The 25846-nt window shown below is 41.2% G+C and overlaps 1 protein-coding gene across 2 annotated transcripts in view; it reads left to right on the top strand.

Annotated features, from left to right (window-relative positions):
• The first annotated feature begins 361 nt into the window (after positions 1 to 361).
• MCTP2 (multiple C2 and transmembrane domain containing 2) overlaps positions 362 to 25846 on the top strand; it is a 190683-nt gene continuing 165198 nt past the window's right edge. For both annotated transcript variants that reach the window (XM_060170522.1, XM_060170520.1), the window contains exons 1-3: positions 362 to 829; positions 21472 to 21534; positions 22703 to 22811. In XM_060170522.1, coding sequence (XP_060026505.1) covers positions 362 to 829; positions 21472 to 21534; positions 22703 to 22811 — 640 coding nt within the window. The remainder of the gene's footprint in view (positions 830 to 21471; positions 21535 to 22702; positions 22812 to 25846) is intronic.

Here is a 25846-nt window from a genome sequence, read left to right as displayed (position 1 = left end):
AACCTGGAGTACAATGAGTGAAATAAACCAAACTCAGAAAACAGTCTTTTAATGTCACATTTTTTGTGTCAACCTTATAGTTTCATGCGTTCATTGCTTTAACTTTTCTGTAACTACTCTGATAAAAAGATCTTAAAAATTCAGTTCCAAAAGAATGCTTTTCCTGATATTTGTAGATGTTACCAATCAAATGTTTCGATCTTGATCACTTAATGGAAGGGTAAGATTCTTGAGTCATGTTTTCCACTTTGATGTGCCCTGACAGCAACTTCATGTTCTTTCTTTTTGTCTTCTCTTTCCTAGGAAGGGCCTGTAGAGACGCACTCTTTCCCAGAGTGACTTCCTGGGTCTTCATGCAGCCATGGATCTGGATAAACCTTCTGTCTGGGACTCGTTAAAACAGCGGACCAGGCCTTTGTTAATCAACCTGAGCAAGAGGAAGGTGAAAAAGAACTCAGACAAACCCCTGGACTTACGGGCCAGGCATTGTCTGGACCGTCGCCTCAGCCTCTCCGTCCCTGACCTCCTGGAGGCTGAGGCCTTGGCCCCGGAGGGGCGGCCTTACTCCCGGCCCCAGTCGTCCTACACCTCGGTGCCTAGCAGCCTGTCGACTGCAGGGATCATTCCCAAAAGTAGCAGTAGCTCTTTGAAACAGTCTGAAGAAGAATTGGAATGGAGCCAGGAAGAAGCAGGCCACTTCCATGTAGTGGAAACAGACTCCCAGGAGACCTATGCCTCTCCTGCCGAGGACAGGAGGGCTTCCAGCAATGGCATCTTTGATGTGCTCCAGAAAACTCCCCTTGGAGAGGATGCGCCAGAAGGGCCAGAGGTGAGACCAGGGCTGGGCATTTTCCTGTTTGTCTGTCTTTTTTCTTTTTTTAAAAGTGTATTCAGTGCCCTTGAAAAATTTGGTTAGGATTTATTTTTGTGGTTAGCTTGCATGGAGAGGATGTCATTTATAAGAATTTAAACGAAGGTAATATTGATTGCACCAAGTGTTCCCATTTGTTTGGGGGTTGACCTCTATGTCTTTTGAAATTATTACCAATAACCTTCCTAGAATACTTCAAGGCATTAAAAGCCCTGTTGGATGAGTTTTCCTTTTTCCATCTCCTGGCAAAGAAATCAAGAGCATAACTTTAACTTTTTGCTGAAATGTGTGTCTGTTTCTATCTCTCTGTCTCCACTACCCACAGACAAAAATGCATATTCACATTCCTAAGAAATGTAAGAATATGTGTCTCCTTTTGACTGCCAGAGAGTTGGAACTCTCTTCTCCTTCACAAGTACGTACCTGCGTGAGTGTCTGCTCCTGTGCACACTTACCTGTGGGCAACTTCACTTGCCTCCTCTAAAAATGAAAAGAAAGCCAAATATTAAAGGAAACAAATTCTTATCAGTTCAGTGATTTTTGTAAAGCTTTAGTATTTCTATAAGGTAAAAATAACCAAATATAATTATGCGGCAAATATTATATTTCTAGGATGAATTTAATTTAAACGTAATCATCAGATGACCAACTATAACTATAAGGATAATCGGTTTAATCAGTTTTTAAAAAAAATCTTACATTTATGGCACTGGAAGTAGGTTTCAGTGTTGAGGCAATGGCTTAATTTTTTTATATTCTAGGTTAGTGTTATAATTATGGACAAAACTGGTTATTCCACTAGGAATTTTGATTTTATTTTTAGAACCAAAGCCTCTTAATTATGCCATACAATTAGATTTCACTGGGGAGTGGGACTGTGGATATTTGAAGACCATATTCTTTCGGAAGCATTATTATGTTAAGATACCATTAACCATTAAATGACTTAACTATTAGTTTCATAACCATTAACATTTATGAAATTGTTTTTGTAACTTTTTTTATGATGTTTACTGTTATTTGTAAATTTGAAATATCTTTTTCCACTAATCAAAATATAAATTAAGTGAATTTTTAAACGTAGTTCCTAATTCATAGTTTAGTATGAAGGAGGTAAGATGTTAAATTGTATACTAATGTTAATCTTTATCTTCTTGTTACTTATTAACTGACCAGAAAAAAAATAGGAGGGCTTCTTGGCCTTGATAGGCTAACAAACTCAAGTTAGAGTAAGTTGTTTTAAAAGTTAGTGCTGTTAAACTATTTCGCTGACTATAAATATTTAATGCCTGCTCTAACTCGGGCATCATAAAGATTCTATTGGAAATAAGAGATGGATAAGAATGTGACCCTGCCTTCAAGTTGTGATCTATTAGGACATAGCATTAATTGTAGCATAAGAGGCAAAGAGATATTGGGGCTGGCTGTCTGTACAAAACATTCAAGCCTTTCTCCTGGCAGCTCAGAGGTTGGAGGAGATCATATGTGGGGATCCAAGGGCTTGTCATGTGTGAGACAGTGTTCAAGTTGGCACAGAGGATAAGTAGGATTTGATAGGTGAGGAAATATGACAAACACAGGCCTGAAGTGTGGATGGGTGGTGGTCAAGGGTGGTGAGCATTCTGCTCTTCCTTGAATAAAGGCTGGAGGGCTTTCTGACATGACGTGTATCTGCAGTGACTGTGGGCTGTGCTGAGGGCTGTCAGTGATGTGATGGTGGAGGATGGATGGTTTGCAGATGGGTGGTAGTGGTTATTTTCTCTTCTCCAGCTAAATGCAGAAGAGCTTGGAATGTGCAGTCCTTTAGGTTATTCTGGGTAGTGTGATTTAACTCAGCCATTAAACAAACAAACAAACAACAACAACTAAAAACTTCTTTCTTGAAAAAGAATCTGCTGCTCTTCTCCTGCCCTAAAAATAATTGACATAGACAGACTGAGTCTGCCTTCCGTGGCCCCTCATTGCCATTTATCTGCTTGGTGAGCTGTTTGCAGAGGATGGAGAGACAGGGCTGTAGCTCATCAGGCCTGTAGGATCACTTGTGGTCAGGTGCACTATCTCACCTACCCACTGCTCCTCCCCCGTTCCTCTCCCTCCCCCTGTATTGGGTGGGCTGCTCCCACTACCTGAGGATCCAGTTCATCACTTGGCACAGAAGTTAGCCCCTCCCTTGCTTCTCTTTTGCACTAGGCTATGTTAATTTTCGGGTGGTGTGACTGGGGAAGTCTTGTCTAACTTGTCTTTGCTCAGGGCCCAGCTCCGTGCCTGGCCCATGGTATGTGCTCCATCAATGTTTTTTTTTTTTTTTTTTTCATCAATGTTTTTTTAATAGAGAAATCAATGATGGCAGTGTGTGCATTCATAGGGCTTTTCTTAGTGTCTTCTCTTTGACTTCTCTTCAGTTTATGATTTAAAGTCAGCATTTTTTTGTGCTGTTGGAAAAAACTCATCATACCATCAAGGAACTCTTTTTTATATAGTATTGACTGAAGATATAGAGAGATTTAGACAGGTGTAGAGCCCAAGTTGAATACTCATTTAAAATCTGAATTTATTATCTATGAATTAAAACATTTTTTATTGAAGTATAGTTAATTTGCAGTGTTGTGTTAATTTCTGCTGTGCAGCAAAGTGATTCAGTTATACATATATATGTACATATATACACATTCTTTTTTAAAATATTCTTTTCAATTGTAGTTTGTCATAGGATATTGAATATAGTTCTCTATACTATACAGTAGGACCTTGTTTTTTATCCATTCTCTATATAAAAGCTTACATCTGCTAACCCCAACCTCCCACCTCTTCCCTCCCCCAAACCCCTCCCCCTTGGCAACCACAAGTCTGTTCTTTATGTATTTTTAAAATGAATGGAAATCCTTCCATGTCTCTGCAAATGGCACAATTTCGTTCCTTTTTATGGCTGAGTCATATTCCATTGTACATATGTACCACATCTTCTTTATCCATTCCTCTGTTTATGGACATTTAGGTTGCTTCCATGACCTGGCTATTATAAATAGTGCAGCAGTGAACATTGGGGTGCATGTATCTTTTTGAATTTTGGTTTTCTCTGGGTATATACCCAGGAGTGGGATTGCTGGGTCACATGGTAGTTTTTGTGCCATTTGCAGAGACATGGATGGACCTAGAGATTGTCATACAGAGTGAAGTAAGTCAGAAAGTGAAAAACAAATATCGTATAATATCACATATGTGGAATCTAGAAAAATGGTACAGATGAACTTATTTGCAAAGCAGAAATAGAGACATAGATGTAGAGAACAAACATATGGATACCAAGGGGGGAAGGGGGGTGGAATGAACTGGGAGATTGGGACTGACATATATACACTACTATGTATAAAATATACACAGGGAACTCTATTCAATTCTCTGTGGTGACCTAAATGAGAAGGAAATCCAAAAAAAGAGGGATATATATATATATACACACACACACACACACACACACACATAGCTGATTTACTTTGTGGTATAGGAGAAACTAACACAACATTGTAAAGCAACTATACTCCAATAAAAATTATTAAAAAAAATAAAATGAATGGAAGTCCTGCTGAATTCCTGTCATCTGTGAGTTCTGGAGTTGGTTAGTCCTTGTCTCAGATCTGGTTTATCTGTTTCTTCCTAATGAAGAGCAAACAGAGTTCTACGGCTTTCATGAAATGGGGGAGGAAATGAGGAAGAAGGTAGGGATTAGCATGTGACAAGCCCAGGGGACAACGAGTTTAATAGGATGTTTGCCAGTATCCTTGGTGTAACTTATTTCGTGTGGAGCTTTCCAGAGGGCGTTGAGAGATGGAACATCTGTGGTCTCAGGCACCCATGGGGGTTTGTCTCACGTTTTAGTGCCTGATGCCTTGGTGCCAGGTTGAGCTTCAGCAGTATTGCCTGAATGTCGTGCAGTCACTTTCTAGTCCTGCCAGTGTCAGCAAAGGAAATGAAGTGTTGGCTGACAGTTACGGGGGAAAGAATTTGAGGCAAAGAAATTTAAGTGTGAGGGAAGAGGAATAATGGATGTGAGAACGTAGAGACCAGGTGGAGACTGGAATAGTCAGTGCAGGTGCTCCAACCATCCATAAAACCAAAACGGGAGGAGGTAGGTTTAGAATAAACGACACACCGGTAGAAGGGGTTCTCTAGACTCTCTCTCTCTCTTTTTTTTAAAATTAATTTTTATTGGCGTATAGTTGCTTTACAATGTTACGTTAGTTTCTACTGTATAGCAAAATGAATCAGCTGTATGTATACATATACCACCTCTTTTTTGGATTTCCTTCCCATTTAGGTCACCACAGAGCATTAAGTAGAGTTCCCTGTGCTATACAGCTGGTTCTCATTAGTTGTCTATTTTATACATAGTTGTGTGTGTATGTCAGTCCCAATCTCCCAGTTTATCCCACCACCACTTCCCCCTTGGTATCCATACATTTGATCTCTGTGTCTGTGTCTCTATGTCTGCTTTGCAAGTAAGGTTACCTATACCATTTTTATAGATTCCACATATATGAGTTAATATACAATATTTGTTTTTCTCTTTCTGGCTTACTTCACTCTGTATGACACTCTCTACGTCCATCCACGTCTTTACAAATGACCCAATTTCATTCCTTTTTATGGCTGAGTAATATTCCATTGTATATACGTACCAACTCTTCTTTATCCATTCATCTGTTGATGGACATTTAGGTTGCTTCCATGTCTCCAGACTCTTTCTTGAGCCCTGGATTCATATTGTACTTGATACCCCACAGAACCCTTGTCTCATGACAGAATTCACTGTCTACCTGGAGTTCCCCCCAAATACAGACCATCGTTTCTTGGCAACATCGCCATTATTCACCTATTTGCTCAAGAGGAAAAAAAACTGTGAGTCATGCTGGACTGTTTTACTTCCTTTACTTCTAATGTTCTATGAAATTTTCATTTATCCATGTTACATCTTCTCCTCCCTTTTTTCTTCCTTCCTCTCATCTTTCAAGGCCCAGCTGAAATCTTCCTTCTCTGTGGTGCTTTTCCCAACTCTACAGTCAATATGACCCTCCTGCCTTCATTTGCAAGCATCGCTACTTTTACTGTTGCTGAGCGCTGACCTCATCCTGCTTTCTGTAGAAGTCTGTAGAGAGAAAGGGATTAGAACAGGTAGAGGAGGTTGAGATGTGAAGGCATATTGGTGCTGGGCAAGAGTGTCGTTGAATAAGACCCTAAGAAGGTCGCAAGTTCCAAGACCTGTATTAACTGTCCAGTGGCCCCCTGGCTCTGAGGACCGACTCATGATAAACAAATGATCATGGGACTAAGCTGCAAATGACAATCACAACTAATTTTTAGTGAGAATTAAGTACTATATAAACTCTAATGCTCATTTTGACATTAATAGCTCATTGTTTCAATGCTGTCAAGTTACTTTGGAAGCCAGAGCATAATCAACACCTACTTCATTAACTTGCTGGGAAAAAGAATTATTTCAGGGCCTGGAAATACTTGAAAAATCCATGTTAGGTGTATTAACTCCCTGAAGTCAGCTTACATGAGAAGTCACATAGAGTCAGGACGTTGCTCTATGAATCACTGAACGGACAACGGGTAGGTTCTACACTGGTGTGCTGTCCATTTCACAGGAGGGATTGAGCTGTAGATGAGAACTTGACACACAGTTTGTTTGCTAGGACCCATTGCATCCATCTCCACATGCCAACCTGCTTTGCCAATGAAGCCGAGATTCCTAAAGTCCTGTGGGATAGGCTTCCTCTTCCCTCCATAGGGTTCAAATGGGCAGGTCCAAACTTTTACCTAGGCTTCCTTGCAGGACCTCTCCCTTTTTGTGGTTGACACGTAATTTTATTAACAACTATTACCATAGTTGTATGTTGTCACTTTTACTCAGACTGATAGCCTATGATGGTTGCCTGACAACAAGATTGTCTCCAGTAAGGTGGCTGTGTATGTCCCACCTCTGATGGGCAAAAGGTAGTCTTACCGTTTCATTTCCATTGGTCTTATCACCAAGACTTGGGGCTTAGGAGGCAGTTAGGGCATCTCACCCTACTGCCAAACACCACCACCACCTTGTATTTGGTTAGTTGTGTAGAAGTCAGCCTCTCTTGTCAGATTGGAAGCTGTCTTCTTCTTCTCCCAGCCTTTCTGTAAACCTTGCTTATGTAAAATATTTTGATTCACTTTGTGTCTGAAGTTGACTGCTAGGTGCTGTGGGGCCATAAGAAATTCAGTTTGGTTGGGGAAGGTGGTGATACATGGAGGCCCTGAGTGGGTAGATGAGTTCTGAAGGAGTTCTCAAATGTCAGATTCAATATGAAGAAACTAAAATTAAGGAGACTCAGAGGGAGAGTAGCTTATTTTTCCTTCTTTTCTTCTTATCTTGCTATTTTTTTCTTACTTCCTTCTTGTGTCAGCATTCTCCCCGCCAGTAGTTATTTTGCAAGATACTTTCTCATGCCTTGGAAAATCAGTTAAGTGTTTAGAGAATACAGAGAGTCCCCTCTGGTTCTCATCTCCAGTGTTGATGATGGAATTGAGATTAGATGAGGTACTGGAAACAGTGACCAACACTACGAGGCAGTCTCTAGAGAGTGCTAGATAACCAACCAGTTGAAGTGAGAGGGGAGTGGTTGCTCTGAGTATGTGGTCGGAAAGGCCTGAAGAGGATGTGTTTTGAGGTTAAGACCCAAGTGGTTGGGGAGTAAATCCGAGTAGTTACGGTTGCTGTTCATGATGCTAGCAAAATAGAATGCTCTTAGCCCAGTACATGGCAGTCACAAGTGCCTAACAAGGACTCACTGCTATGATTATGGTGGTATTTATTACCGTTATTATTTTTATCGTTACCTTTTCAGCATGAAATTGAGGGCCAAGGAGGTTGAATGACTTGCCTAATGTTATCCAGCTAGTAAGTGTCAGAGCCAGGATCTAAATCCAGTACTGTTTGAATCCAAAGCCTGTGCATAAAACTGTGTACATTAGGGCTTTAGAGAAATGCACATCTGCATGTTGGGAGAACTCAGAGCTGGTAATCTAAAAAATGTTGATCATCAAGGGAAGATGTATGTTTTTCTTTGTCCACTGTGCCCTTTTAAATGCAGGGATAATTATGGTGGTGGAATGGCTTATTATCATGGTCTATAGCCAGTAATCCTGAATGGAAGGATTATTACCATCCCCGCCCCACCATCCATGTAATCCCACAATGGGGTACATCCTTCCCTAACACTTTATTTGACAGTTGGAGTTTTAAGCAACTCACTTTGGTGCAAGTGTAAGTGGATGAGTTGAGTGGTTTAGAGAAGTACCCTGTTGGGACAGTTCCAGAAACTGCTTGGCAACCACAGAGCTTCAGTTTAGTGACCACAGAGAAGCAAAATGACAAACCAGAGAGGAGAGGAAACAACCTACGGCTTTCAGAATTAAACAAGTGCGTCAATTTCTCTACACTTCAATTACGTGTTCTTTACTATTTTTATTTTGTCTCAGAAATCATTGCTCAACATAAATGGGGTCAGTGAGACAAATATGTAAACCATGTCCCAGGGTGCTTCATGGGATTGACCCCTTTTTTCTTTTTCCACCCCTCCTTCCCATACCTACTACGTGCTGATCCTGTCCTGAGGCACCGGGGACACAGCAGTCAACAAAAGAGACAACAGGATATTTCCTCATGGAGATCCTGTTCTAGATGGCAGTGGGCTACAGATATATTCAGAAAGTGATAGATGTAATGGAGAAAAATAAAGCAGAGGAGTGCTCAGGTGGAGGTGTGACCATTTTGAACACAGTGGTCAGGAAATATCTCTTCTGAGAAGATAACACTTACAAAAAGTCCTAGAGGAGGCAAGGAAGCAAGTCATGTGCGTATCTGGAGACAAAGCATTTCTAAAGGAGAGAACAGCCAGTGTGCAGGTTCCAGGAAGGCAGGAGTGTGCCTGGTATTTGTCAGGAAGAGCAGGAAAGCAGTGTGACTGGAGAGGATGGTAGGAGGTGTCAGTTACTTCTGAGGATGTATCACGTGGGCTTTCCCATCCTGCCAGGCAACTCTGCTACCATAACAACTACCCAGGGTGCTGGATGAGCAGTTTCAAAGGAACCCTATGGGCTTGGTGCCGTGTTGCTCACAGGCAGGGCGGGAAGAATCAATAGCATATAGCGGTGCTTGCTGTACCTGCTGTGAACACCGGGAATAGCAATAAGTGGGTTTGCCTCGGATCGGAACTGTGGAGGAAGTGGGCACAGGTTGATAAGCTGTGTGGAGAGGGGAAGACAGCAGTGTCCCGAGATATGTTATACCTTGATTGTCTATCTGTCATCATAACAGTGTCAGTGAGGAAGGGATGGTCAGAATGAAGGGAGGGACTTGGGTTGCTGACCACCTTCATTGAGTTGTTTTCTCCAGTCTTCCCAAACACATCCACTGTCCTCATAATAATAAAAATAATAGTGGCAACACCAATCCAGTAGCACTCTGAGAGGTTATGTGTAAGAAACTCTGCAAAGTGCAATGTAAATGTCATCTCATTGGACCACATCTATTGGGCTCACTCTTTATACAAAGAGCCTTGTGCAGTGTCCGACCCAAAGATGGTACGCAGTAGATAGCTTTGAATGAATGAATTTTTCTCCTAATAACTTATAAGGATTTTTTTTATGCCCCTTTTAGAGATGTTCCCATGGTCGTGGACTTTAAGTAAGTAAACTTTTCAAGGACACAGAGCCAAGAAGTAGCAGAAGTGGAAGTCAAATCCAGGTCTCTGTGATGCCAGAGTTTTGTCTACTACTGGGCAGAGCTGCCTGCCTGTATGTCAGATGAGGTGTCCTGCTTTTGCATTCTTCTGGTTTTGGGCACAGTTGTGGTTCAGTGAAGAGTGGATACCCAGGACTCAGATGAAGGGCTAACTCTCTTGCTTCTCTTTGGCAACCATCTAGCCTCTTAGCTCTGGCTCCCAATTTGTACATTGTAAATTACTAATGACAGCCCATAGACTCCTTATAAGAAGTTAATAGGAGTGTGTGTGTTTGTCAGTTATGAACTACTAAGCAGAGTAAAGGGGGCACTGTTAATCTTTTAAAGTATCTACTGCTAATGGTAATGAAAACAATTATGGAAGGTCAGTAAGGAAATATTACTGAATATGGTAAGAAAAGTTCATTATACCAAGGTTGCAAACATTTTCTGTAAAGGACCCGGTAATGCATAGGTCCAGCTTTGTGAGCCATAGATCTCTCTCTGTGGTAACTACTCAACTCTGGTGTTGTAGCATGAAATTAGCCGTAGAAATATATAGAGATCTGTACATAGGCAATGTATAAATGAATAGGTGGGGCTGGGTTTGAAAGTTCAAACTTTATAAAAACAAGTGTTGGGCTTTACTTTGCTGGTGGATAGGTAGTGAATATGTGTATACACACACATGCACATACACACACCTGACTTATATTCTGTATATTAGATAATATTCCAGGGTAATCAGTTTAAGTGAACAATCTTGGGGGTGGGGAAAAAGAAATGTGTATACCTTGATTGTATGATCAATAACCTCCTAAAAAGTTGTATAAAAATTGAATATGGAGGGTGGAGTCAACATGACAGCGTGGGAAGACGCGGAGTTCACGTCTCCCCACAACTAGGGTGCCTGCCGGATGCTGGCGGGGGACCTTGATGCCCATGGAGATGGGAGGAATCCCCAAGGGAACTGGTTGGACATGGGGGGACTGAGGGGGGAGGAGAAGTGGAGGATGAAGAGTTCTGGCACCCTTGAGGGGTGGCTGGGGGGGGAGGGGCACCATGCTTGGATGGACCCTTGGGGGCTCAGATCATGGGGGAGTGCACTGAGCATTTCTCTTGCCTAATAGGCCCGGAAAGTCTACCTGGCTCTTGGGCCAAGTCCTATGCCCTCAGAGGCCCCCTCCAGGCCGTGTTGGTCCTGGGGGCACAGGAGGGAGGCCGGGGGAGAACAGGAGAGGCAGGCAGGAGGGGCCTTCCAGGACCAGAGGAGCGGGAGAGGAGTGGAGAGTGTTTGCCCTACCCACTCAGGCCCTGGAAGCCTGCTGGGCTCCCAGGCGGGGTCCCCCACCCTATGAGACCATAGGCCGGGGCCCCTTCTGTTCCGTTGAGCCTAAGCCCCAGCCCCCACACCCCCCACAGCCCTGTGGGTCCTAAGCATAGGCCCTGCTGGCTGCCCAAACCCTGCCTCTGCCTAGGCCCTACCCTCCACAGCCAAGGACTTTTCCACCTTTTTTTCCCCTTTTTTTTTCTTCTCCTCTATTTTACTATTGTGGTTCTGTTTTCCCTTCCAGTTGTTGTTTCATCTATATTTTTATTTTTATACTCTTTCTAACATACCTGTTAGTTTCCTAGTCTGATTTTAGTTTTTACTTTTTGTTATTGTTCTCCTTTTTTCTCTCTCTTTTTTTTTTTTTTTTTTTTTTTGCCACCCTGCACAGCTTACAGAATCTTGGTTCACGAGGCAGGGGTTGGGCCGAAGCTTGTGTGGTGGGAGCTCCAAATCTGAACCACTGGTCTAACAGAGAACCTCAGACCCCAGGGAATATTCATCAGAGTGATGTCTGCCAGAGGTCATCATCTTGGCACCAAGAACCAGCTCTACCCAACAACCTATAAGCTCCAGTGTTGGAAGCCTTAGGCCAAACACCCAGTAAGACAGGAACACAGTCCCACCCATCAAAAAACAAAAAAATAAGACAGCAAAAAAGTATGTCACAAATGAAGGAGCAAGGTAAAAACCTACACGACCAAATAAATGAAGAGGAGATAGGCAATCTACCTGAAAAATAATTCAGAGTAATGACAGTGAAGATGATCCAGAATCTTAGAAATAGAATGGAGGCAACGATTGAGAAAATACAAGAAATGTTTAATAAAGATCTAGAAGAACTAGAGAACAAACAGAGATGAACAACACATAACTGAAATGAAAAATACACTAGAAGGAATCAATAACAGAATAACTGAGGCAGAAGAACGAATAAGTGAGCTGGAAGACAAAATGGTGGAAATAACTGCCAAGGAGCAGAATAAAGAAAAAAGAAGGAAAAGAATTGAAAACAATCTCAGAGACCTCTGGGACAACACTAAACGCACCAACATTCAAATTATAGGGGTGCCAGAGGAAGAAGAGAAAAAGAAAGGTTCTGAGAAAATATTTAAAGAGATTATAGTGTAAAACTTCCCTAATATGGGAAAGGAAATTGTCACCCAAGTCCAGGAAGCGCAGAGAGTCCCGTACAGGATAAACCCTAGGAGAAACACACCAAGACACGTATTAATCAAACTAACAAAAATTAAATTCAAAGAAAAAATATTAAAAGCAGCAGGAGAAAAACAAAAAATAACATACAAAGTTATCCCCATAAGGTTATCAGCTGAGTTTTCAGCAGAAACTCTGCAGGTCAGAGGGAGTGGCAGGATATACTTAAACTGAGGAAAGAGAAAAACCTACAACCAAGATTACTCTACCCAGCAAGGATCTCATTCAGATTCGATGGAGAAATCAAAAGCTTTTCAGGTAAGCAAAAGCTAAGAGAATTCAGCACCACCAAACCAGCTTTACAACAAATGCTAAAGAAACTTCTCTAGGCAGGAAACACAAGAGAAGAAAACGACCCACAAAAACAAACCCCAAACAATTAAGAAAATGGTAATAGGAACATACATATCAATAATAACCTTGCATGTAAATGTATTAAATGCCCCAACCAAAAGACACAGATTGGCTGAATGGTTACAAAAACAAGCCCCATATATATGCTGTCTACAAGAGACCCACTTCAGACCTAGTGACACATACAGACTGAAGTGAAGGGATGGGGAAAGATATACCATGCGAATGAAGATCAAAAGAAATCTGGAGTAGCAATACTTGTATCAGATAAAATAGACTTTAAAATAAAGACTGTTACAAGAGATAAGGAAGGACACTACATAATGATCAAGGGATCAATCCAAGAAGAAGATATAACAATTATATATGTTTATGCACCCAACATAGGAGCACCTCAACACATAAGGCAAATGCTAACAACCATGAAAGGGGAAAACGACAGTAACACAATAATAGTAGGGGACTTTAATACTCCACTTACACAAATGGACAGATCATGCAAACAGAAAATAAATGAGAAAACACAAGCTTTAAATGACACAATAGACCTGATAGATTTAATTGATAATTTATAGAACGTTCCACCCGAAAGGGGCAGAATACACTTTCTCCTCAAGTGCACATGGAACATTCTCTAGGATAGGTCACATCTTTGGTCACAACTCAAGTCTCGGAAAATTTAAGAAAATTGAAATCATATCAAGCATCTTTTTGGACCACAGTGGAAATCAATTACAGGGGAAAAAAAAACAGTAAAAAAGAAATACATGGAGGCTAAAGAGTATGCTACTAAATAACCAAGAGATCACTGAAGAAATCAAAGAAGAAATTAAAAAATAAATAGAAACAAATGACAACGAAAACATGACAACCCAAAACCTATGGAATGCAGCAAAAGCAGTTCTAAAAGGGAAGTTTATAGGAATTCAATCTCACGTCAAGAAACAAGAAAAATCTCAAATAAACAATCTAACACTACACCTAAAGCAACTAGAGAAGGAAGAACAAAAAAAACCTCCAAGTCAGTAGAAGGAAAGAAATCATAAAGACCAGATCAGAAATAAATGGAAAAGAAATGTAGGAAACAATAGCAAAGATCAATAAAACTAAAAGCTGGTTCTTTGAGAAGATAAACAAAATTGATATACCCTTAGCCAGACCCATCAAGGAAAAAAAGAGAGAGGACGCAAATCAATAAAATTAGAAACGAAAAAGGAGAAAACACAACTGGCACACAGAAATACAAAGGATTATAAGAGACTACTACAAACTACTATATGCCAATAAAATGGACAATCACAAAGAAATGGACAAATTCTTAGAAAGTTACAATTTTCCAAGATGGAACCAGGAAGAATTAGAAAATATAAACAGACCAATCACAAGTAATGAAATTGAAACTATAATTAAAAACCTTCCAGCAAAGAAAAGTCCAGGACCAGATGGCTTCACAGGTGAATTCTATCAACTATTTAGAGAAGAGCTAACACCAGTCCTTCTCAAACTCTTCCAAAAAATTTCAGAGGGAGAAGCATTCCCAAATTCATTATATGAAGCCACCATCACCCTGATACTAAAACCAGGAAAAGATGTCACAAAAAAAGAAAATTATAAACCAATATCACTGATGAGCATAGATGTAGAAATCCTCAACAAAATACTAGCAAACAGAATCCAACAACATATTAAAAGGATCATACACAATGATCTAGTGGGATTTATCCCAGGGGTGCCAGGATTCTTCAGTATATGCAAAGCAATCCATGTGATACACCATATTAACAAATTAAGTAATAAAACCATATGATCATCTCAATACGTGCAGAAATAGCTTTTGACAAAATTCAACACCCATTTATGATAAAAACTCTCCAGAAAATGGGCATAGAGGGAACCTACTTCAACATAATAAAGGCCATATATGACAAACCCACAGCAAACATTGTACTCAATGGTGAAAAACTGAAAGCATTTCTGCTAATATCAGGAACAAGACAAGGATGTCCACTCTCACCACTCTTATTCAACATAGTTTTGGAAGTCCTAGGCAAGGCAGTCAGAGAAGAAAAAGAAATAAAAGGAATACAAATCAGAAAAGAAGATGTAAAACTGTCAGTGTTTGCAGATGACATGTTACCATACATAGAAAATCCTAAAGATGCCATCGAAGACTGCTAGAACTAATCAATGAGTTTGGTAAAGTTGCAGGTTACAAAATTAATGCACAGAAATCTCTTGCATTCCTATACACTAACAACGAAAAATCAGAAGGAGAAATTAAGGGAACAATCCCATTTACCATTGCAACAAAAGGAGTAAAATATCTAGGAATAAACCTACCTAAGGAGGCAAAAGACTTGTACTCAGAAAACTGTAAAACACTGATGAAATAAATCAAAGATGACAAACAGATGGAGAAATATACCATGCTGTTGGATTGGAAGAATCAATATTGTGAAAATGACTGTACTACCCAAAGCAATCTACGGATTCAGTGCAATCCCTATCAAACTACCAACGGCATTCTTCACAGTATTAGAACAAAAAATTTTACAATTCGTATGGAAACAAAAAAGACCCTGATAGGAATAAAGACACAGACCTACTAGAGAATGGACTTGAGGATATGGGGAGGGGGAAGGGTAAGCTGGGACAAAGCGAGAGAGTGACATGAACATGTATACACTACCAAACGTAAAATAGATAGCTAGTGGGAAGCAGCCGCATAGCACAGGGAGATCAGCTCCGTGCTTTGTGACCACCTAGGGGGGTGGGATAGGGAGGGTGGGAGGGAGGGAGACGCAAGAGGGAAGAGATATGGGAACATATGTATATGTATAACTGATTCACTTTGTTATAAAGCAGAAACTAACACACCATTGTAAAGCAATTATACTCCAATAAAGATGAAAAAAAATAAATAAAAATTAAAAAAAAAAGATCCCTAATAGCCAAAGCAATCTTGAGAAAGAGAAATGGAGCTAGAGGAATCAGGCTCCCCGACTTCAAACTATACTACAAAGATACAGTAATCAATACAGTATGGTACTGGCACAAAAACAGAAATATAGATAAATGAGATAGGATAGAATGCCCAGAGATAAACCCACACACATATGGACACCTAATTTACAACAAAGGAGGCAAGAATATACAATGGAGAAAAGACAGCATCTGCAATAAGTGGTGCTGGGAAAACTGGATAGCTATATGTAAAAGAATGAAATTAGAACACTCCCTAACACCATACACAAAAATAAACTCAAAATGGATTAAAGACCTAAATGTAAGTCCAGACACAATAAAACTCTTAGAGGAAAACAGGAAAAACACTCTTCGACATAAACCACAGCAAAATTTTTTTTGACCCACCTCCTAGAGTAATGAAAATAAGAACAAAAATAAACAAATGTGACCTAATTGAACTTAAAAGCTTTTGCACAGCCAAGGAAACCATAAACAAGACAAAAGGACAACCCTCAGAATGGGAGAAAATATTTGCAAATGAAACAACTGACAAAGGATTAATCTCCAAAATATACAAACAGCTCATGGAGCTCAATATCAAAAAAACAAACAACCCAATTAAAAAATGGTCAGAAGACCTAAATAGACATTTCACCAAAGAAGACATACAGGTTGCGAAGAGGCACATGAGAAGATGCTCAACATCACTAATTATTAGAGAAATACAAATCAAAACTATGAGGTATCACCTCACACTGGTCAGAATGACCATTATCAGAAAATCTAGCAACAATAAATGCTGGAAAGGGTGTGGTGAAAAGGGAACCCTCTTGCACTGTTGTGGGAATGTAAATTGATACAGCCACTATGGAGAACAGTATGGAGGTTCCTTAAGAAACTAAAAATAGAACTACCATATGACCCAGCAATCCCACTACTGGGCATATACCCTACGAATGCCATAATTCAAAAAGAGACATGTGTCACAATGTTCATTGCAGCACTCTTTACAATAGCCAGGACATGGAAGCAGCCTAAGTGTCCATTGACAGATGAATGGGTAAAGAAGATGTGGCACATATACACAATGGAATATTACTCAGCCATAAAAAGAAACGAAATTGAGTTATTTGTAGTGAGGTGGATGGACCTAGAGACTGTCATACAGAGTGAAGTAAGTCAGAGAGAGAATAACAAATACCATATGCTAACACATATATGTGGAATGTAAAAAAAAAAATGGTTCTGATGAACCTAGGAGCAGGACAGGAATAAAGACACAGACATAGAGAATGGACTTGAGGACACGGTGGGGGAGGTGGAAGCTGCAGCAAAGTGAGAGGAGCACTGACATATATACACTCGCAAATGTAAAATAGGTAGCTGGTGGGAAGCAGCCGCGTAGCACAGGGAGATCAGCTCGGTGCTTTGTGACCACCTAGAGGGGTGGGATAGGGAGGGTGGGCGGGAGGCTCAAGAGGGAGGGGATAGGGCTTCCCTGGTGGCGCAGTGTTTGAGAGTACACCTGCCGATGCAGGGGACACGGGTTCGTGCCCCGGTCCGGGAAGATCCCACATGTCGCGGAGCGGCTGGGCCCGTGAGCCATGGCCGCTGGGCCTGCGCGTCTGGAGGCTGTGCTCTGCAGCGGGAGAGGCCACAACAGTGAGAGGCCCACGTACCACCAAAAAAAAAAAAAAAAAAAAAAAAAAAAAAAGAGGGAGGGGATATGGGGATGTATGTATACATATGCCTTATTCACATTGTTGTATAACAGAAACTAACACAGCATTGTGAAACAATTATACTCCAATAAAGATGTATTGAAAAAAATTTGATTACGAGTAAACTCAGCCATTTGGTAGACCTGAATTTTTCTGAAGGGGCGTTCTAATTTTGACCTCTGATTGTCATGTGAGTTGTTTTACTTCTATCACTGTATCCAAGCATCGCTTAATGGTCTGTCTAGCCATCTGAGCCCCTTTGCTCCTTTTGCTGCTTCCTTTCCCCTGTAGGTATTTGTGTTTGTGAGTATGCTCTTCCTGAGTATTCACATTCTTAGAAATAGATGTGGGTTAAGTAATTAACTAAATATGTATCATCAATATATATCATTTGCTATACTCATGTACTTGAATAGAGTATTTCCCAAAGAAAATCTTAAGTGATCTTCTCAGCCAATGTGTTACTCTTATTTAGCTTTCCTGCATGTGGGTTTATGTCTTCTTCCAGTAAAGTTTAAACAGCCAGTGATTGTTTACATCACTTATTATTTAACTTCCTGTGAATTCTTCGTGCTGAGATCCTTCAGACGGCCACGTGGGAGGTGATATTTGTACAAGATCACATTTAGTGTACACAAAAGAAAATGTTTTTTCACATCAGTGTCTTGTTCTTAAGATCCTTGGTGGCTAGAGGAGATTTTCTTTTTGTTTTAAATAATTGACCCATCCATTCTGGTATCTCCTCATGTTAATACATTTGTAGTCTTGTATGTATTACCTTGTATGTATTTACATACCTTCCCATGAATTTCACCTTAGCAAGATAAAATGGAAATAGCAATATAAATTTGCTGTCATTAAATACATACACACACACCCACACACAGACACACACACAAATCCCACTTATCTAAAAGGTAACAGTGAGAGTTGTGTGAGAGATGACTAGCCTCATGCCAACATGTTAATGCTGACTTTCTGAATGTTTGTGTATAATTAGAGAGTTTTGTCATATTAAGACTTCTCAGCATTGATGATATTCAAGATTATTTGTCTTTTCCTGAGTACGTCCTTGGAAACATTTGTTTAAAATGGTTAAAAGCAGTGCTTAATGGATAAACAAACTATGGTACACTCATAATGATGGAATACTATTCAGTAATTAAAAAAAAAGAACTATTTATACAGTTGCCAACTTGAATGGATTTCAAAGGCATTGGGCCAAGTGAAAGATGTCAGCCAGTGTCAAGTTTGCATGTATTCCATTTATATGACATTATGGAAAAAGATGAAGCTATAGGGTGAGGACAGGTCAATGACTGCCATGGATTAGGGGTGAGGGAACAATATGATAACAGTAGGATTGCATGCAGGAGTTTTCTGGGGGAACTGTTTTATGCCCCAATAGTGGTGGTAGTTACACAAATATATACACGTGTAAAAAAGTCATCTCATTGTACACACGTAAAAAGTCAATTTCACTGTGTATTAATTTTTTAAAGTAAAATTTAAAAAGAAAAATTAGAGTGCTTGATTTTGCTTGTTGAGAACATCAAAAAAAAAAAATCTCATGATGACAGATACCAGGGATTCCTGTAAGAAAAATACTAATTGTACTTTTTTAATGAAAAATTCAGTGATGTAGTTACTAGGTTTACAAAGAAGCTGAAAATAATGCAACTTCTACTCAGTGAATAATACCTTCAGTTCCATGCAGAGTGTCAGGAATACTCAAAGTTATGTGTCCCCCAGCAGCTGTAACCCGGTACTCCTGTACTGCTGTAGCCTTTCCTGGCATCTTTATGGTGATCACTTTCCTTCCTCGGTGTGTATACACGGCGTGTGACAGTTACGGCGGCTGTGGGAATCATAACTTTAAGTTCTGTGACTTCTGTGAGTAAAACGAGCCATAATGTTGAATTAATGTCATTCTTCACATTTAATTTCCACGTTGTTCTAAGTGGAAGACTTATTGAGTATTTGAATAAAAGCTCCGTGTTCATTTTTGATAGTGTGTAAATGATGGTGGTGATGTGGGCTTATTTTGTCACTGAATGAACGTGATCATTAAGTACAGGGAGGCTCCCTTGGGAGGGTGTGTATGGTGTGTTGGTCTGAGGAGTGATGGTTTTTAAGAAACATTCACTCTTCTGTTTGACAGCAGAAGGTGACAGTAGAAGATACGGGACCATGCACTTTAAACAGGAATTCTGATCCCAACACTGGCAGTTTTACAGAACTGCCTTCAAACAGGATTGGTTAAGTGGAACGTTGATTCGTTTCATAAAACTGGAGACACTAACGGGGTGATCAGGCTGCAGAAGATCAGACAGCTGATGTTACTTGTTGGTTCTACACATGAAGACCTGATCGAAGTATTTTGGGTTTTGCAGATCAGGCAGAAGAGGAATCGCTGAGCTTCCAGGAGATAATCATGAGGAGAGTAATAGTGTAAAAGGCATGAGGAGAAATCTTTTGAAATTGGGAGAGTTGAGTAAGATTTGATTGTCGTCATAGAGCGGTCTTCAGGCCGTCCTGTCCCACTCCCCCAGGTGTCATTTTACACATAACACAAGTAGGAGGTACCCACCGGGAAATGGACGGGAAGGTGACCAACAGAGGCCCAGCTGCCTCCTTCCTTGTCTGCTGTCAGGTCGAGCCCACATTGAGAGTGAGGGCTCTTTGCCCAGCTGGGCAGTGGTGATCCTTCCAGAGCCAGGGGGCACCAGTGACTGAAGTGCTGGGGTCCTTAGAGAAAGATCCAAGTGTCTGAAATCACCCTGGGTCCTGTGTGAATTTGAATTGAATGAAATGTATTCACAGTAAAGGGACATTCGAGCTGGGACTGGGAGAAAGGGGCAGATGTGATGGGAGAAGCACAGATACAAACAGCCATAGGGCTTCTCTGCTCCCTGGTGAGGGCTTGGGAGGCTCCACGCCGACTTGTGATCAGGGCTCGTTTCTGCCTCGCTGCAGCATTTCTTGGTGTCACTGCATGCAGAGGGGGTAGACCAAAGAGCCCTGCTTGTTTGCAGCCCTTTGTCAGCCCTCTTAGGGCCTGAAGAAATGCCCTATTGTTGTAGAATCCAGGTTCTGTTGCTGCCTGAACTCCACTTGATAGAGAGACAGGGAGAGAGAGAGAGAGACAGAGAATGTCTTGGAAGGCAACCTGCCTTCCATCCAAGCAGGATCTCTGAATTGCGCCACAATCTCCCTGATCTTTGCTGTGGGTGGGAAGGACCAATGACCACAGTGCATCTGTTCCCCATCTTCGCCCCCTCAAAGCTTCATGGTCATCTAAGCAATCTCTGCAGGCCTGCTGCCTGTATCTAAATTTCATAACTTCAGAGTTACTCAGCCTTGTTTGGAGGGAGAAATCTCATGTTTTCCCACAGGAAAGCAGCCCTGGCTAATGTGTCCGACAAACGGGAACATCCCTAAAATGCTGGGAGACCTTTTAATCCCTTCCCTTCCACTTTGCCTTTCCATGCAGGTAGCTATCCTCACATCTAACCCAGAACCTTCATAAAATCCCAGAGCTCCTCTGGACCCCACATTGGTACATATAAAACCTGATAGAATGCAAATGTTTACTGCGTCCCATACTAACTGCCGAACCGCGCTCACTTCAGTGCCTGGTGGCATCATTTCCTAGGTTGTCAGAGGCATATTTAAGTAGGAAACATAGACACCCCCCAGTCTGAGATCATTTGTTGAGAAGTTGCATTTCCTTACTCTTTGGTTGGCTCTTGTACAGTTGCTAGACCCATGAGGTTATGGTTGGAGGAAGGTCTTTGTGGTCACATTTGAAATGTGTCCTACTAGACTGATAAACTCCGGTCTCTGGTACCTGATAGCCCTTTTCTCTTTGACGGCTGGGGGACCAGGCAGGTCCTCGATGGAGGGACCTGGCAGGATGGCCCTGCTGCTCACACTGCCTCCCCTGGGACAAAGTTGCTGACACGCTAATGACCTGGATGAACTACGGATGCCTCAGCGGCCCTTCAGGAGAGCGGAGTCGGCCTTATCCACATGCTGATCAATGACTAAGAGGGCAGAGGCTGCAACCAGATGGACTCCAGTGAGTCAGCCTTTTACTGCCGAGACTTGCCACACACTCCGGAAGGCAGCCTGCATTTGACTATGCAAATGGCAGCTTCAAAGGGAAACACCCGATAAAGGATATCCTTGTAGGTTGATACTCTTTTGGTTTTTTAAAAGCAGGGTTATTATTATTTTTTCTTCTTGTTTACAGAAGCTCTGTGGAAGTGGTGATCTGAATGCTTCTCTGACATCCCAACGTTTCAAAGAGCTATCTGTAAGTGACATTCCTTAAAAACAAATACTAAAGTAAATGCTATAAATATTTCTTATCAAATGTTTGGATCTTTGCCTCTTTTATTTCTAAAGGATCCCGAACTGTTACCACCCACAAGACAGGCCTTTCAAATTGTGTCTGGAAAAGATGAATTCAGTGTCTATTGATTTGTCAGAGTGGGATAGATTCTTCTAAAAATACAGAGCCATGAAATTGAGTGAGATGGTACAGGAGACAAAGCCATTTTGATGTGCTTTGAAATGTGGACGAGGAACTTTCAAAAGAACGCTGTGGAGAGTGACTTAGCCACAGATCGATTCATTGAAATTCAAATAAATGAACAATAAATCATTTTATTTGTACTTTTTCTCCCAAATGACACAAATTTGCTCTTTTCAAAACTTGAATTGGATTCGTTTAAGAAATATTCAGAAACTGAATTTGATGTTGTGGCTTGTAGGAGTTGATGCATTCCTGGAGAGGAAAAGTGAACTTGGTGGGAGGTGAGACTGTGTGAGTAAGTGTAGGAAACACTATAATGGGGACCAGGGAGTGAAAGAAAAATATGCCACAGGCAGGAGAGCAGAGAGGAAGTGTCTCCCATATGGACCCAGGTGTGGGGCTCTTGTTGGCTGGACATGGATTAGTAGGTGATCAGCTGAGTAGTTGTGAATGGGAGTGTTTTTGTTACATGTGCAGGAGGTGTACCTGAACTGATGGGGGTTTGTGGGCTGAGGGGAGAAGAGGAGGGAGACATCGCACATCCGAGCTGAGAGGTGTGGACCAGGCTCGTGGGACCCCGCTCCATAGCTGGACTTCTGCATTGTATATCCTCTCTGGGTCCTCCACTGGGAGCTGTAGGATAAGGATCCTGCAGGGCATGGGTGAGTTTAGGGGGATGTCAGATGTCGGCATGCAACTTACCTGCTTCTTCTTGGGAAGTTAATACTGTGAAGCTATTGTCATGAATTCTCATAGAATCCCACTGGGGAGAAGGATAAAAAACAGTGTAACCATGTCATCGACATGGGTGGGTGGGAGTGGAGGATGACACTCACAGATTCGCCATTACAGTGATCATCTTTTTTCCTTAAATGAAGAAGTGTTTCCGACATTCTGTTTCTTGGGCCTAAGACAACTGACTTCAATGGCTTCTCCCTCTGTGCAGACTCTCGGGGAAGCCGGCGACGGCTTGAGTAACCTGCCCAACCCTTTCGCCTACCTCCTCACCATCCACCTGAAAGAAGGCCGGAACCTGGTGGTCCGGGATCGCTGTGGTAAGGCCTGGCTCTGGGCGCCCTTGGTAGCCTGCAGACCTCTTCCCCTCAACTCTCCTGTCAACCTTGCTAGTCACCTTTTTCCATCTCAGCATGGCTGGTGCTAGACTGGAGCTCAAATCTGAGCTTCTCCAGGTATCAAGGTATTTGCATTGAGTTATTGAAACACATGGAATCTTACTGTCCTTTTTTTATGATTAATAATAATCAAATATTGATGATCACATAAAGTTATTGTAGAATGAAATAAGATCGCTGTAAGTGCTTTATGGCTGGTATATAACAACTGCTAAAGAAAATGTTTCCTTAATCCTAGTTTAATTATCCATGAGAAATATGTAAATACATTCTTGATCTAAGTTAGCAAACATACGCATAGATGGAAATGCCCTTTGAACCACCCTCCTTCCTGCCCTGAAATCCCACTGGACTCCCCTCCCTCTGGGTAACATCTGTTATGATGTTATAACATATGTGATTGATCTGTTCACCTTTGCTACCTCTTTCTGTGCATTGACACACACGTATATTTCTTAATTAAAGTGATATCTTAATATCGTTATTCTGCAGTATTATTCTGCATATTCCATATTCTGCACTAACTTTTTTTAAACTTTACGATATGAATTAAAGATTTTCCATGCTTTTCCACATAACTATATCTCCCTTCTTTTAAATACTAATAGTATTCCATAGTATGCTGTGTTAAGTATCTGTTTCTCTGCTGATGATAGTTTTTTCTTACTTTATCAGCCATATAAATGATGCTGTAATAAACATACTGTGTATGGCTCCATACACAGATAGGAATATATCTTAGATTAAAAATAGTGTATGTTTAAGAGCAGACAGTGGAGCCAGACTGCCTGGGCTCAGTTTTTTCCATTTATTGCTATTTGATTTAAGAAATGCTCCTGGATCCCCCTGTGACTGAGGTTCCCCATCTGTAAAACAAGAACATTAGTAATGACCTACCTTATAGGCTTTTAGGAGGATTGAAGGTAGTGACTTAAACTTTGTTGGGCTTCTAGCACTTAATAAAAGTTAACTATTGTGAGCAGCTCAGGACAGAACCTAGAAATGCAATTACAGGATCCTGAAGATGCACATTTTCAAATGTAAGAGATACTGGTACATGGCCCCCTAAAAGGTACAGGGTATGTCCTCTCCTACACTATGGTTATGTGTTCCCTACCTTGTCGCCATTGAATATTTCCTTTTATCACTCTGCTTAGTTTTTGGCAATCTTCTAGGTCAAGTGTCCACTTGTTTTAAGTCGTGCTTCGTGGATTATGATGGTGATGAACATGGCCCTTTGTAGTTCCTCTCCTGTGAATGGCTCTCTGTATCCTTTGCCCAGTTTTCCATCGAGCTTTTCCTTCTAAATTTTTGTGAGTCTTTAAAATTTTCAGCATTCATTTGTTTGTTGGGTGTTGCAATTTTTCTTCGCCAGTCTGCTGTTTACCCCTCATTTTTATGGCCTCTTTTGTCCTTCTGAGGTTTTACATCTCATTACAGGTAAATATATCTGTTTTTCCTTTGTTGTCTCTTTTCATTTATTTCTTTTAGTAGGTGGGACCTTTTTATTCTAAACAATTTTGTGTCTTTCTCCAGGTCTTTGCCAGTCTGTCCTGCTAGTTCCTCTCTACTTTGTTTTGGAAAAACTGTGAAACGGAGGATGGGTCTCCCTTCCATTTGTCTTCTGTGTACTTCTGTGTCTACTTCTTCTTCCTCATTCTTGCCATTACTTTTTTTTTTCAGGAAGAATTCCTCAGCCGGGCCTTCCAGCTCACTGTTTTCTCGTCAGTTGTTATGACCATTGTGATATTCTGTTCATCTTTTGAGTTGGCATTTTTTTTTTTCTCATTTTTAGAACAGGCTATTTCATGCATGAGAGGTTGCCGTCAGCTTTGAGAGCATTAAGTATACGTTGAAAATCTCCCGTTTGGTGCTTTCTCCCTCGGATATCCTTGGGTTGTGTTTTCCGCTCCTCTTTTTATTTGTGTGTCCCTGTTGCCGTCTAAGGATGCTGTTTTTACTTACTGTGTCCTGACTTCACTGAGCATAAGCAGGGTTGGGACATGCAGCCAGACAGGGAGAGCCAGTCGTTCAGGCCGGCTCCTGGTGATGCCCCGTCATGGAAAACCTTCCTCAATGGCTTCCTGCCCATGCTCACGTTTCCTGCTTGCAAGTGCCTTTGCTGGTCACTGCTCGGCACCAAAGGGACAGGGCAGTGCTGGGCCATCCAGCTGCTCTGTGTGTGCTGTGCCAAGCAGTCACCGTGGTACTTGCTCAGGCCATCTTCTGCTTCCTGTATCCACTGCCTCCAAGCTGGAGCATCCCTGGTTCACCTGCCATCCTATCCTCTTGGCCCACCTCTGCCCCTGAAACGTTTTCTGCTGTGACTTTCTACTGCTCTGTTTTGGACTGTGGGTTCTTCCATCAATCTGATCTCACCGACTTCCATCTTTTAGATCTGCATATACCCACTTTCTAAAAACAAAATTACTATCTTTCTCTTTTCTGTCTGTCTCTCTCTCTCTCTCTCTCTGTCTTTTCGTAATTTCTCAGGCTTTCAAAATGGTGAACAAATTTCACTTTCTACTTGTTGGTAAATAGTGTTTTCTGTCAAAGTTATAATTTCTTATCCATCAGTTGTGCAACTTCTTGTGTACTGTCATTGTGTACTATTATTATAAATGTCTGCATCTTAATAGATGGCTCTCTTCAGGTTATTTTGAATGATTTGGGGCAGATAGCAATTTTGTACCTGAAATCACATCTGAGGGACACGATCATAAACTAGAGTGAGGTGCCTGCCCACAAATATCCTGACTCTTGCTCAGAACCTGCAGTGTCCAGTGGATGCTTCTGTCAAATGATGATCATTATGGAGCTCGATTTGGAACAGTTTATCTGGAGATTGGAACTGTGTTCCACAGAGAGCACATTTAACTCTACTGGAAAGAAAGTGCTCTAAACCTTTAAAATACACGTCCTGTTGTAAATTTTTGGAAAGCTCCAATATAGTGTGT

This window comes from Lagenorhynchus albirostris, chromosome 1 (genome assembly GCF_949774975.1).
Source record: "Lagenorhynchus albirostris chromosome 1, mLagAlb1.1, whole genome shotgun sequence".
Classification (NCBI taxonomy): domain Eukaryota; kingdom Metazoa; phylum Chordata; class Mammalia; order Artiodactyla; family Delphinidae; genus Lagenorhynchus; species Lagenorhynchus albirostris.
The sequence above is the reverse complement of the archived record's forward strand: the minus strand, read 5'-3'. Positions and strand labels throughout refer to the sequence as shown.